The sequence below is a fragment of the Paralichthys olivaceus genome, chromosome 15 (genome assembly GCF_024713975.1).
Source record: "Paralichthys olivaceus isolate ysfri-2021 chromosome 15, ASM2471397v2, whole genome shotgun sequence".
NCBI classification, from domain to species: domain Eukaryota; kingdom Metazoa; phylum Chordata; class Actinopteri; order Pleuronectiformes; family Paralichthyidae; genus Paralichthys; species Paralichthys olivaceus.
Genome location: NC_091107.1, coordinates 17,840,326 through 17,854,692, shown reverse-complemented (window position 1 = coordinate 17,854,692; position 14,367 = coordinate 17,840,326). Strand labels below are relative to the sequence as shown.

Sequence of the window (14,367 nt, the reverse complement as noted above, 5' to 3'; positions counted from 1 at the left end):
TTTATGGGACCAGTGTTAATCATTTGTGTTCAACTGCCATTGTCTTAAGAACCATAGACAAATGCGAAACAAAGACTGCACACTGTGAGAGGAGGGTAGGGCAGAAATTACAGCTTCCATTATCCAATTCTGTGAAATCCAGTTTTACCACAGCCATCCATTAAGTTTGATCTCATCTGATAAACTAAACGATACACCTATGCTTCAGGCCAGGCTTTGTTGTCTAACGCAGCACATTCATCAGAAGAGGTGAACACTGAGAATCGTGCAGAGCATGTGTTTGTGGAAAAATGCCAGCATGGACTAAAAAAAAATATAAGCATTTAGAAAGCAAAATGTGAGTAATTTGTGGGTTGTCCGTACAAGATTCCATTCATTAAATGATGAAAAATATGACAGAGCTCAGTTCTGATGATGTTTTGAACTTTTTTGAGGAGTGCGCTTTCTTAAGAAACCACAAAGGGCAGGGAATGGTCTCCTGCACACCTTTTTAATCAAGTAATTGACCTGATTGGCCTGTATACATTGCATATATCAACACTTTAAATACTGATAAAGGCCTGTTTCTGAAACACATGAGCTTTGATATTTTTTATGATTATATTCTACAAGCACTTTATGCTTTGATGTTGTGCCACTTTTTCCCACTCATGAATTGATTTGACTTAAAAGGAGCAGACAGAATTCTTCTCATGTAATTGTATTCAGTCTCCTGGCTTTTTTATGTTGTTTACCTTATTTCCTACCCTTCAGCTTAATGTGTTTATATTGGTACATTTAAACAGTGTATACACACTATCACGTGTTGTTCAGCTTGTGAAAATATGTGCAACTCCTTGCACATGTCTGTTCTTTGTTATTGGGTTCCATAAAGGCTGACCAATTCCTTACATGTAGACGTGATATTAACTCTGTTAACTGGTGGCAATTCCCAGTTAAACCAGTTAACACCCCCCACACACACACACTTCCGTTCCCGTTCCGGCCCCCCTTTCTTTCAACAGTTTCTGTTGAGTCTGTTCACCTGTAACACAGTTTTTATTGTTATTTTAGGACCAGAAGATGCACAGCTTCATTTCCTTTCCTTATTCTTTTCCACTTTACCCATTTAACTAGAATGTTTCTGGCTAATTGTGTCCCTGGATGTTGGCAATTACTTTAATGATTTGCAAGGATGGAGGTGATGCGTTGTAATAATATAATAGCATAAAATGTGTATTTTACATTGTCCTATTATTGCATTGAAACAGCTTGAAGCAAAAGTGAGAGATTCCTCTGGCGGCCATAATTCTGTGGTAGGAAAGGGAAGATTGACTTGTGGCTCCATTATTTCCTAAATCAAACAGGACTTGTGATTGTGAATCAGCAAAAGAGCAGAGAAGTTAAAACTCAAAGTATTCAAGCCAGGTCAGAAAAGAGCTTCATTTAAAACGCTGGAAACCCACAGAACCGCAGAACCACAGGGCCTCATTGACTTTTGGAGGACATCTGTGTGTAGAGGCTCTTTACGCAGTGTGGGAGAAGAGGCAGGAATGCCATGACTCTCTGACCACCTCCAAAGCAAACACAAGCGCTCCCATGCCCAACCAGAACAGCATCTCAATGGAGGACATGAATGGGGAGAATAAATCTGCCTTAAACACAAAATTTCTCTGCTGCAAAAATTCCTCTGAATTATTGAGTGCTAAAACATTCATCCAGGCAAGAAATGAGCCAAGATTTAAAATTCCAATTCAGGTTTTACGTGGTCATGTCTGTACGGCATACCTTAACTTACACCTGAGCTCTGACTCTGCAGGAGTAGAACTAGGTCAAAACATTTTTTTTAAATGAATGGCACCATCATATTCAGGTGACCTGATCTGCAGCAAAAAGTAAGCGCAAACGTATCATGCAGTCTTGACAAATAAGCAGATAACAGCAGTGACATCAACTACAAATCAAATTTCCAGTTTTGTTTACAATTGATTTAAGGGGCACGAAGGGAAGGCTGTGATCAGACTTATATAAAGTATAAAGGGTAAATCTAATAGAGCATCACATGGAGTTTTCTTTTTAATATTGCAGATTTGATTTTGCTTGTCATGTAGCTCCACTCCTGGAAGGCAAATCCTGCTGGTTATTGGCTGTTCCTGTTTAGAGCTGGCCGGAGCTATTTCTGCAAGTCAGGAGACACAGGCATTAAAACGGCTACTGTCTGGTCAGCTAAAGCTGATAAGCTGTTATCATTTTATCAGTGTGACTGTTTCTATAAAGGTGTCAGGCTTTTCTGCATCAGGCTTAATTGTGTTATTTGGCAACCAGTCTCCTTTTATGTAGAGCCGTGTTGTTGCGAAATTGACCCGCTACAACCTTGCTTTCTTCTCTTTTTTATTTTGTCGCCCTGTCTTCCTTCTCATTGCCTCCATTTTTTTGCCTTTGCCATTGAGTGAAGCACATTCCTTGACCCCATCTGGTACCAGCATGGGATGTTTGGCTTGGCATAGCCAGACTTGTTCCAGCACAGCGCTTTCATGGAGCATGCAGGAGGAAGCATTCTGTGGTGTACCGCGCAAGTGGTGATGATAAAGAATGTTGCTCTGCCCTCAATCACTCTATTGGACCTGTTTTTTGAAATCAAGTTTTTCAATGGAGTTTTCACTCTCCTTTATGTAGAATGTGATATTGTTCTGAACTCATCCTCCAACACTTTTTTTATTTTAATATGCTAAGATCTTCTCATTTTCTACCTTAGACTTTCTACATTTTTATCTGTTGCAGTATGGAAGAAAATTCAAAGCATTTGATCCCTTATCCCTCTGCACAACTAGATGCCTCATATTCCATATTGTCATTACTTATTGAGAAAAATTATATTCTGTTGTATAATTTTACATGGTCCTCTGGGCTCACAGGGCCAATGCTATACCATCAGAAGATGGCTGTTAGCAAGAAGTATTAAATGTCAGGAGTGTGTGTGGCAGTTATAAATTGTAACATTTCAGTGTGGACTGAGTAGCTTGCACTGCTTTGTATTGGTTTTTTTGCAATGCACATGAACCTTTTTTTAATGTTTCAAGGAGGAAATACTTAATATTTTCCCTTTTTTGCAGCAAATAACACGTCCCTCACAAGAAGAGAAGACAGACGACAAAAACGAAGAGGACAAATCTGAGAAGTCCGAGAAAAAAGAGGACGAGGAAAAGAAGGACGAGGAAGAGAAAGATGAAAAGGAGGATTCTAGGTGAGTTATGAATAGTTGTTTGTCTCTTTGTTAATCTGGTTCCATCAGGGCCTGCAGGTAAAGTTCTGTGTTCAATGTCAGATATTGGTCCATACACTAGGATTATTTATTATATATGTTATTGTGAGCTAGTTATTTTACTTACAGTTGTGTATATCAACTATATGCTTCCAACCCATGGATATGAGAGAGATATGATAGATATGAGATATGACAAGGGATATGACTGTAGCTTGTGCTAAATGAATGTTACTTGTTGACATTTAAAAGGAACGAGCACAAGAGTTACACACAGTTAATGTAGCTGGTCTCTTTTTATCATAAAACAAATTCTAGTTTTGTGTTACCATTATTATAATGGTAAGATTTTACATCCCCAGGCTCTTGGTGGAGTGATGCATGTTTGTGGTCTAGAGATGACTTGGAAGTGGCAGAGCAGTATCTGTTGTGGTGCTCTGCCACTAGTTTGCAACTTGCAAACTTGTTAACATGTCTGTTCGGTTTGAGTGCAGACCAACTCTTCTTTTCTTGTGTTAAGTCATGGGGGAAAAGAACAGATTACAAAAAGGGCATGTTGCTGAGTCAGAAGTGAATCGATATTTGCTGTACGAATACTCTCTAAAGCTGTGCTTTCCCTCTCCAAAACCACAGGGACATTGGCAAGGACAAAGACAAGTGTGACGGTGGGGAGGACGAGGACGGAAAGGAGCAAAACACGCCGCGTGGCAGGAAGACTGCCAACAGCCAGGGCCGTCGTAAGGGGAGAGTCACCACACGCTCCATGGCCAATGAGGCTGCAACTGTGGCGGCTGAGGAAGGACCTCCCTCTGCCTCTGATCCTGCCTTACCAGATCCTCCACAGCTCCCGAAATCTGATCCAGCACAGAAGGCCATGAAGGAGGGTGCAAAAACTCCAGTGTCTGCCATGGATGCTAATAAAGGTGAATTCTTGTGCTCTCTGGAAGTTGTTGAAGATATGTTGCTACACAGGAACACATATGCTGACACATAAATGACAGAAAGGGAGTTCACAATTTTAATGATACATATCTATGCAAAATATATGTGTGAACATACATATACATCATATATTTGCCAGTATAATGTAAATAACCAAGTGCCTCTTTGAACCCAGCTGGTTTCTGGGGGCGTGTTATCCTTGAGCAAGGCACCATAGCAGGAGGTATACATTTAACTTACTTAAATGTTTTTCAATGTAGACATGCCAAATATCATTAGCTTTCTTAGATTCTCCACAACCATTCAATTTGTTTTACACATACCAGGAGAAAGATCGTGTAATTCATTCAGATTTAATGGCATTGTAAACCAACAAGACGGCAACACAATTGCGACTTTCTACCTTTAAAATGGTTGTGAAGTCATATGTGAAGAGTTTTTTTATTGTAAAAAAATCCAAGTTATGAATATTGTCACTTGAAGTCTATTGCTGACTGATGGGAAACTTTGTTCCTAAATACAAACAACACTTCTTTCAAAATGAAAATTATTTTTGATTGTGAGTTTTCTTGTTTTTGTTATTTTGCTGTCCACAAAATGAAAGTGTTCCCACAATATTCTGCTGGGTTTTCACCTAAGGGGTGATTGTTTGAACTGAACACAGCAAACACACCTATTAGTAAATGATGCTATTCAGATATCCGTAACTTGGGTGTTATTGGCTGTTGACCCACGGTCATTTTCCCTCTGCAATGATAGTAAGCAAGCGGGTATGTAAAAGAGAAGAAACAGATGAGAAAGCAAAGAGCAGGATTTATAGTTTTTTTTAATGTATCAGTATATTTTACAGTATTCCAGAGACATTTGTGGACATCAGTGACATCACACACTAAAAACTTGATAGCTCCCACAATGTTATGCCTTGAACTTCTCTCCTGCATTTGTGTGTCTCCTTGTCCCTGTCGCGCTTTACACAAACTGATGATCACATTTATTTAGTCATTAATCGATGATGTTGGATCGTTTAGTTCACTTTAACCCGGATATCCTGTGTGCGTCACGTTAAGTCTCTTGTTGTGTGTGCACGCAAAATGTTGGACTTTTTTGTGTTTAAATACGTGTCCTGATTAGTGTTGGTGTTTATTATTAATGGGTAATGTGAGCGCAGGTCAACGGGGGAGTGAGGAGGGAAAACATGCAGCAGGTTGATACAGAACATAGCCGAAGCCCGACAGTTCATGAATGCACGCATTGGGGAAAGTATAAACCGGATTAACCGACACAAGCAAAATTAGGTGAGTTAGAGCTTATAAATGTCAGTATTGATACATTTTTGGTTTATTGCTAAGCCCTCTTAGGGTGTTTTTTAATTCCCATGATAAACAAGCAAATTCTTTTATACAGATATTGCTCTTATGTAATTATTAACAAGCACACGGTAACCTACGCAATTAACTAGAATGGTTTCTGTGAAGTGAGCTCTGTCCGCAGTTTAGCCTCATGAATGTCACAGTGGGCGCAAGATATTCTTTTCTCTCTGATGAATAATTTAGGTGTTGTCACTGACGGACCTGATGTAACATAGAATGTTCATACTGTTCACATCTTATGTTATGCTTTGGAAGAATGGAATAACACTTGCCAGATATCATAATACATTTGTATGTTTAAAAATTTAACAGATGTGTCAGGCTTTAGTGCTGCAGTTTCTTCTTTTTGAAACGTAAAGCTAACCAGTTTATCCTGAGAGCGGACAGTTGGTTCAATAGGTTCATACTCCGAGTGCTTAGCGTCAGACAGACTCTGTCGTGCTCTGCACTCCACTCAGGAAGGGCTTTGTAGTCTGTCCATCCCCATGGCAAACCACGGCTCTGGTTCAGCTGTTGTCATGGTGCTTAGTCATGCACTTGTACTCCTCCACCCTTTGAAGTCTGTCTCTCTGTCGGTGTTAGCTCAGGTATCCGAGTCCCTGTGTGCTAAGCTCGCCGCGGACGTTAATGTGAATCATTAATTAACTGTTTTGTAAGTGTGCTGTGCTTCTTTGCCACCTGCTAGTGCTGCCGTCTGTCGAGCTTCACCTCACTCAGCACTTTTAAAGTAATGCAAAGTCTGCTCAATAACGGGATTGATTGTGTCCTTCCATCCTGTCAACCCTCTGACCTTTCTGGCTCTGTTCTGGGCATATCACGCTTCACGTAGGACTATGTCAACTGTTTGCTTGCTCTGTTGTAACCCCTCCAGCTATGGTGCTTCTTAGAAATAAGTGGGCTAGACACTAAAGGGTAGATATCTGTCAGCCTTTCCCGTTTGCAATGATGCCAGGCAAGTTTAGGAAGCTGCTGATTAATTTTGTGTGTGACTGTCATTCCGTCAAATGTTACGCTATAGACAGACATTCAGCCTGTTTTCTTAGCCCAGAGATTAATGCTCGCCCTAGAGGGGCCGAGGCTGTCACAGGGAGAACATGTCAGTTTTGCTATTGGAGACAGAAGCCTAGTCCAGTCGACATTTGTTTAACTAAGTGTGGCTGGAGGACCTTTGGTAGGAGCCATCTTAACAGTGAGAACCGATCTCCTCATCTTCGAGGTGGGTGGGTGTGGGTGGTGGGCAAGCCTCCTGTTAATGTCAAGGGTACATCTGCTGCTATATTAGTCCAAATGTTTACTCAGTCTCAGTGGGTTCCATGGGAGAGAGTAGGCTAGAGTTCACTCGGCCCCCTCCACGCTAACTTTGCACTTCTGTGAATTTTGTGTTTGTTGGGGTGGGGTGGATCTGTGTAGTTTAACCAAGGCAAGAAGGAGGAGTGTGCATGAGATGCACGGTGTCACAGTAGAAGGGGCGGGAGGGAGGACTGGCTCTTCTATTTGATTATTTGTCTCCATCCAAGGCCTTTTCCCAGAGAGGGAGGCACAGCTCTTAACTCCTCCACTGTCTGGTGCTACATCAGCTGACCAAGGCCCTCCCCTCATGGATTAGAGAGGAGGAGCGTTTGTACTGGGCTGAGGGGAAGGGGGGGAGAGAGAGAGAGAGAGAGAAAGAGATTGTGAGAGTGAGCTAGAGCATGAGTGTAAGTGAGGGAGCAGGTCTCGGCAGCCCCTGAATGTAAACAGATTATTAGATTAGTGGCCATGAGAAGAAGACGGCTGAAGAGAGGACTGCCACTCTCTCGCTCTCTCTCTGTCTCCCTCCCTCCTTCTCTGTTGCTCTCTATCTGTCTTTCTCCCTGTCAGAGCTTATGGGACTCCTTTTTCTCCTCTTTGTGATTTAGCTGGTGCTGCTGAAACCGGAGAAACTTCTCGCTGGACCGAGGAGGAGATGGAGGTCGCCAAAAAAGGTAGCTTTTTAATTAATCTCTCTCTGGCTTTATCTCTCTGTCCTCCTGTTTTGTGTTACTGTGGCTCCTCTGCTTTTTATGATCTTTGCTTGCCCCCCCCCTTCTCTTTTCCTCCTCTGATAATCTGATGTTGCCTCGCCCTGCCTGTTTCTTACATGCACGCAGGAATGAATGTTCGCATTAACCTAAACTTGTGCTGCTGCTGCTTTACTGGAAGCTGTCAGAGACCCATGGAGGTCTTTTAGCTCCACCGTTCTGCTGTATTCATAGAATTTATATTTTAAGGCCATCCATTAAGCATCAGTGTTTTTTGTGGCTTCTTCCGAGATCGCTATCTATTATTCACACTCAAACACTTTGTCAGATCCCCTAAAAAATTTTAAAGTCACTTTGGTCTCGTAAATTCTTTAAAATGTTGCATGCTGCTCTCAGAGTGCACTGCTGCAGTCAGGTCATAAGCCACTTGAGTGTGCCCCCTCTCCCTCTTTGTCACTGGCTCTGTGAAGGGTTCCCTTAGTGCTAAGAACCACACACTGGGGATTATATGTGGATTAATTAAGACTGTTTTGTGGGTTTTGGAGATTTGCTTCCCCCTTTACAGAAATATATTGCTGCTATGATCTCAGACATTCAGACCTGTATTCTAACTATTTCTGGATTAGTCGACCTAAAAGAAACCTGCTCGACCTCCTCTAGTCATATGACAGAGCACGTTCAGAAATCCGTTCTATGCTATGCTGCCATGGATGGCTGGTCCTGCCTGATTATTGAATACAGTTCCCTCTTTGTCATAGTTGCAACCTGTTGATCTGAATAAGCATAACTCATTAGCTCCTCCTAGTTAGAAAATACGTAACATTATCAGCTTCATAAAGACAGCCTTTTATTGCAGGGCTGCTACACTATCTTATGACTCAAGATATGTTTTCCTTGTAACATTTACAATAATTATAATAAACTTGACATGCCAAGTATCTACCTCTTTTAATTTAAAATTCAGAATTTGATCTTAAGTCAAAAATGTTTGCACAAAAAGAGTGGGTAGGTTGTTGCCATGGTAACACCATCATACTGTTATTTCTCCAAAGTTTTATGCAGATCTAGAAATGAAAAAAGGGCAGAATTGTTAAGAGAGGACATTTAAATGTGTGAACATTTCTCTTGTCGACAATTTTGTCACAATTTGTCAATAGTTAAGCGACCAAACATAAATTCCTAAGAGTTTTTTTCTACATCGCTTACGTATTTCCAAATTTATTTTTTCGTTTTAGTCATTTTTTATAACTTAATTTAAACAAGTAAACTAATAATAAACAGATTAGTTAGAACGTTAAAACTAGTTGCCTGTTCTAATACTGTGGCAGATTGGTGTAATAGATGATTCTGATGCTAGTGAAATATCTTTTTTCTCTGCTGTGGTGTGTTTCATTTATTTTTAATGGATTCTAGATAAAGTCAAAGCAAATGAGACCTAGATATCTGAGACTAAGCATCTTAAGTTGTATGTATTGGATGTTTTTGGACTCTAGGTTTTGACACTATGTTATAAAATTCACAATACTGAATACAAGTTTTTTTTAAATCTGCATGTTTTAACAACTCTGAAAGGGCCCACTCTTAACATTCCTAATACCCCCATTCTCTCAGTGAAGTGAATAGTAATGGGGCTTTGTGTTGTGCTCTGTGGTGATTTGTCAAATGTCGACCACTATCCCTCATCTCAGTGAGGCTGGGAGGAAGGGGAGGTCACAGGGGTTACAGGATTTAGAGAAGAGTTATGTCAAAGGTAAACGGCTGTCTGCCAGTTAACTGCAGCTAGTTTAGTGAGACCATCAAAGCTGATTGTGTGTTAAGCTCAGTGTTAATCAGGATGGGAGAAGACTAAAAACAAGCCATGGCAACATGGACCCCAGGAGAAAAGTTTAAATTTGCAGCAATACAAAAGTTGATTGTAAAGAGAGAGACTATAAAGAATTTATCGAGATCATCTGTATGGATCATAATTATAACCCTGACATAACATGAAGCAGCAATTGGAAATGAGAGAGTTGTTTAATTTAAACATAAGTCGACGTAGACCCAGTTCAGACCTGGTATTAAAATCCGTCCTGAGAGATCTGATCACAAATGTGTTCACACCTCATATTAAAATATGTCCTGAATGTGATTTGATCTCACTTCCGTGCTGTAAATGCAACTAATCACGCAAACACAAAATGATTCGGTTATTACTCAGCCGTAAGGGTCTTTCTTGTCACGTTCACACAGCGGAAAGAATGTGGCCACATGGTTCCTAGACCATCTAATGTGGTTTGAGTGATTGGATCTCAGGACGCATTGAAGTCCTATTTGGGTGCACTCAGGCCAAGTCCCGGATTGGGACGTATGTTAATACCAGGTCTGAATGGGATCGTTACATCAGGTTTTTGATTTCTTGGTTATACAAGCTGTGCCTTTATGATACCTACACTTGAATACAGTGCATAACCTGCTTTAAATTAGTCTGAATTTTAATATAGCCTTAGTTTATATACATAACAAGTGATTTCAGTCTTACAAGTTTGGGTTTTGGCAAGTGTTAAAACGCCGCAAATCTTTATTACTGCATCGTCTGTCTTTGTCCTCAACCAGGGCTTGTTGAGCATGGGCGAAACTGGACAGCCATTGCCAAAATGGTGGGCACCAAAAGTGAGGCACAGTGCAAGAACTTCTACTTCAACTACAAGAGACGCCACAATCTGGACAATCTGCTCCAGCAGCATAAGCAAGTAAGCTTTTTGATATCTTACGCTCTCCACCCTTGATCTATCATTGCGTGTGTAACTGTAATGTATGAATGCAAGATACTACTTTTTTGTGTTTCCCAGGATACAAGGCGGGCTCGTGCTGATAGGTCTCAAGGTGAAGGTCTAGCCACAGCATCACCTGATGATGATGAGGACAATGCAGACGATAGTGAAGGTCAGAGAGATGGATAAGCACACACGCAAACTCAAGCATGTTCACACACTTTTGTTCCTGTTTATCTGAGGTACAAGTCTTAAAGCAGCGTTGGAGGAAGTACACAGCACACTGTTTATTCAATTTTTATGTCCTTATCTATGGGTTGTGAAACTTTGTGCTTGATATTACTATTAAGTAAATAGAGTAAAAAGAGAAAGATTGTAGTGATAAGTACAGTGCAAAGCAGTAAATCCTGATTTGAAATGCCTCTCAATTGACATGTAAGAATTTCAGTTGAGTTGATGGCAATGTGCTTGCTGTCTGTTAACTGTAGTTTTAATGAGAGAGGGGGAAAAGGATCAAATAAGGAAAAAAGGCAAGGGGGAGAGGAAGAGATAAAAGATATGAACTAATTCTGACTACATGGGCGCCTGTTGCATAACAGTTCTTGGCTTTGAAGACTCAACAAATCCTGCTCTTTGAACACAAAGTGCTGGTTCTCTTGTTTGATCCAGTAAGCCTGTCTGTCTACTCGCCTCACTGGTTGCCAGAAGTCCTCAGGTTTTCTGGTATTATATGGTGCAGGGATGAAAAAGGCAGGTATGTCTAGAAATATGAATAAGCACTGAATATCACTGGTTAATATAAAAAATATGAACATTTTATCCATTATTGGAAAACTGCTAGAAAGTGGTCACGTTTAGGTTCACAAGAGGAAACAAGTGAAAATAGGAAGTCACAACATTTTCTGTCATGTTTATTTGACTTAACTTTCTTCTTCTCTCACAAAAACCCAAGCTGCACTGTACAGGTCTTCGTGATCTGCAGCCTGCAGACCCCACATTATACATTCAGACATGAAGCCACTAGAGGCTTCAGCACAGCTCTATTAAAGTGTACGCACAAACATTCTGATGGTTGTCATTTAGATGTTTCGTAATGCTGCATCTAGGATTTAAGTTTGATACATTTATTGCATCTGCAATAGTTTTTGCATAGACATAGCATCTGGACTGCTGTCACCATGGCAACAGATGCACACCAGGTAGATTTATACAGTTTTTATCATCAAGGTGAATGAATTTAGTAATTAATTATTGCTTTATATTATGAAAAGTTGCAATTTGTTCAGTGACGTGTTTGTCAAACTGTGTGTTTAGTTTGAGATAAACACAACAGCTGATAAGTTTGTATAATGAAGCGTTTTTTTAATCTTTGAGGCCATGGTCTTGACTTTGGCATATTTCAGTTGTACAAAGCAACATTTTGAAGTGAACTAAAGGAACTCGTCATTATGTTTGTATATGTGGATACTTTTTAGAGTAGAAAAGACATGTAAGGCATAAAGTAATGGTTTCATAATCAGTTTAAAGTGTATGTAATCTCTAACTTGTATTGTGGATTTGATGAGCAGGTAGTAGTTGGTCTCACAGATTTCTGATGAAGATTCAAAAACCTGGAATTTACTCACTCCTTTGATAGCAGCCCTTACTTGATAGTTTAATTTGCCTTTTATAAATGTCATTGTGCTGCCTGCAAGTCTTTGTGGTTTGTCTTAGATAATTCTTTGACACTTCTTGTATAATTGGGTGAGGTCAATAACTTTCTTTCTTCCAAGAACCGGTATAATCAAATAACATTAATGACCCACACAAAACTTTGCAAGATGTTTCTTATTAAGTAGTGCAACAGCGGCTAAATCATCCTCTCAACAGTGGAGGAAACTGTTCCATTAATCAGGAGGTATAGTGTGTGCAGATATATAAATACTGCTGAATAAAACATTCAAATGTGTTAATTCATTCGCACGTTTTAGTTTTAATCAATTAAAATGGTTTACAAGAAACCATTTCAAAGGATACTTTATCATTTTCCCTTCCATAATATTTTTCTTTCTTGTCCTTTATTCTTATATGACAACACAATTTGCACTAATGCCCTGTCAGTTGCAAGTAGTTTCATTTATCTTCGACATGTACTAATTCATCTTGTCATGCTTCCTTAGGTGGTGACAACAGCTCAGATACAGAGAGCGCCCCCTCCCCCTCTCAGGCTGACTCCTCAAAGTCTGGTGACTCCAAGAACGCTGCAGGAGATGCTCACTGCTCTGACCAGGACAAAGGTCAGGCCAGCAATGGAAAAGCCCAAGAGACCTCATATGGGGAACTTTGTGTCAAGGAAGAGAAAAGTCCAGAGAGTGAGACTGGATCTCTGGAGGAAAGGTCCAGGGTGGCTCCCTATGCTGGCTCAGTACATCCCAAAACTGAACCTCAGGATGTGGACATGAAGACCGGAGAGGTTCAGGTGAAGATGGAGCCTGAGATGAAGGAAAAAGGAGAAAAAGGTGATCATGGCGAGATGCAAAGGGATCTCCATTCAGATAATGACTCCAGTGCCACCTGCAGTGCTGACGAGGATGTGGAAGCAGAGCCTGAAAGACAGAGGTGTGTTTTTACCTGACATGTTCTCAACTTGTGTGAACAAAATTGCAGTTAACAAGAACAGGGCACGAGTGTTACCAATATGCTTTTCCTTGTGCCTCGGCAGAATATTCTCCATGGACAAGCCTTCACTGCTCAACCCGCCAGGCTCGGTGCTGGTGTCCTCACCCAAGCAAGTGCAGCTCAACATCCAGCAGCTGCAACAGAGGGCAGCTGCCATCCCACCTATGGTTAGTCACAGTTTCACATTGATTCATTCAGATTGGGACAGAAGCAGGAAGCGGGTTATAACATATCAGTCATTATGAGCAATGTGGCCAGATTACAAACTGTAGGTGTTTATTCTGTCAGCCTGGACCCAACAGTTCCATTGTGTGCTGTTATGTTGCTCTTTACTATTTTGTAATCTAGAAACTGATTGTTCTAGGGAATATGCAGAATCTGTAGGTGAGGGACAAGATTTTGGGGCCGGAAGCCTTTTTCTGTTTCTGTCTCTAGTTCAACCAATCATGTTTGAGCAGGCTTTGGTTGCCTGCAGTTAAACAGTCCATGTGCAGAGCAAGAGAGGTGGATCACATTGACAAAATGCATCAGCTATAGGCAGATGGCTGTTAGAAGAAATTGGCCAAAATGTCGTCTGGACCTAAACCACCAATCAAAAAGTATCGCTGTTTGTTTTTTGTGTGGTGAAATATTCGCTATTGCCACCATCAGATGATAGCCGATGGGCTCCGAAATGGACTGTTTTCTAATCTGTAAATCTAGAATTTTTATCAAGGTCTTTATTTAAATGTCATATATATAGTCTCACTTTTATTTATGGTTATGAAATGTGTCTCATATCTTTTTATGTTCCAAGATATGCAAAGAATAATACATTTTTTGTGTCACTGCTCTCTGTTCAGTGCTGCAGTATCATATCTTAATTTCACCTAATCTGGACCTTTTCCCTCATTAACTCCTCCAGTTGCCCGGTCCTTTTGGTCCTGGTGGCGTGCCCATCAGTGGTTTTGCCATGTTGCAACACCAGATCAAAGCGGTGCACGATTCTGCCCACCAGGAGGAGAAGCAGAGGCAGGATCAGGGAGATCTGGATCGCAGACCACCTTTCAACACACGCAGCCCCACCATGCTTGACAGAGATGGTAAGTGAACAAAAAAAATATCCTCATTCTGTCCTCATCACTCCTCCTCCCTATTCATCGCTCCGTCAGCCTCATTCCCTGTTGCTGTGAGCAGTGTACTATTTATAGCAAATGCATTTTTAGGCCCAAATCATTTTTTTGCAGTTTCACAAAAGGATGAGTTTGAAGGTGATCTCGACTGTTGTAGTGTGGTTCAGCCTGAGCCAAGACAAAAATGTTAGCCGACCCTGTTTTACACGGAGGTGTGCAAAGGACGGTGCGGCCCCTGAATTGCCTTTGGAAGAAAAGGACTGTGGTGCTTTTTGAAGTTGAATGACTTGA

At 40.8% G+C, this 14,367-nt stretch overlaps 1 protein-coding gene across 8 annotated transcripts in view; it reads left to right on the top strand.

Annotated features, from left to right (window-relative positions):
* Window positions 1-14,367, top strand: part of ncor1 (nuclear receptor corepressor 1) — a 53,576-nt gene that overhangs the window by 23,001 nt on the left and 16,208 nt on the right. For 6 of the 8 annotated variants that reach the window (XM_069539767.1, XM_020085672.2, XM_020085673.2 and 3 more), the window contains 8 exons: window positions 3,093-3,223; window positions 3,875-4,164; window positions 7,452-7,517; window positions 10,149-10,285; window positions 10,385-10,478; window positions 12,466-12,904; window positions 13,008-13,131; window positions 13,869-14,046. In XM_069539767.1, the coding sequence (XP_069395868.1) occupies window positions 3,093-3,223; window positions 3,875-4,164; window positions 7,452-7,517; window positions 10,149-10,285; window positions 10,385-10,478; window positions 12,466-12,904; window positions 13,008-13,131; window positions 13,869-14,046 (1,459 nt within the window). The remainder of the gene's footprint in view (window positions 1-3,092; window positions 3,224-3,874; window positions 4,165-7,451; window positions 7,518-10,148; window positions 10,286-10,384; window positions 10,479-12,465; window positions 12,905-13,007; window positions 13,132-13,868; window positions 14,047-14,367) is intronic. The other 2 variants (XM_069539766.1, XM_069539765.1) reach the window with 1 other exon arrangement.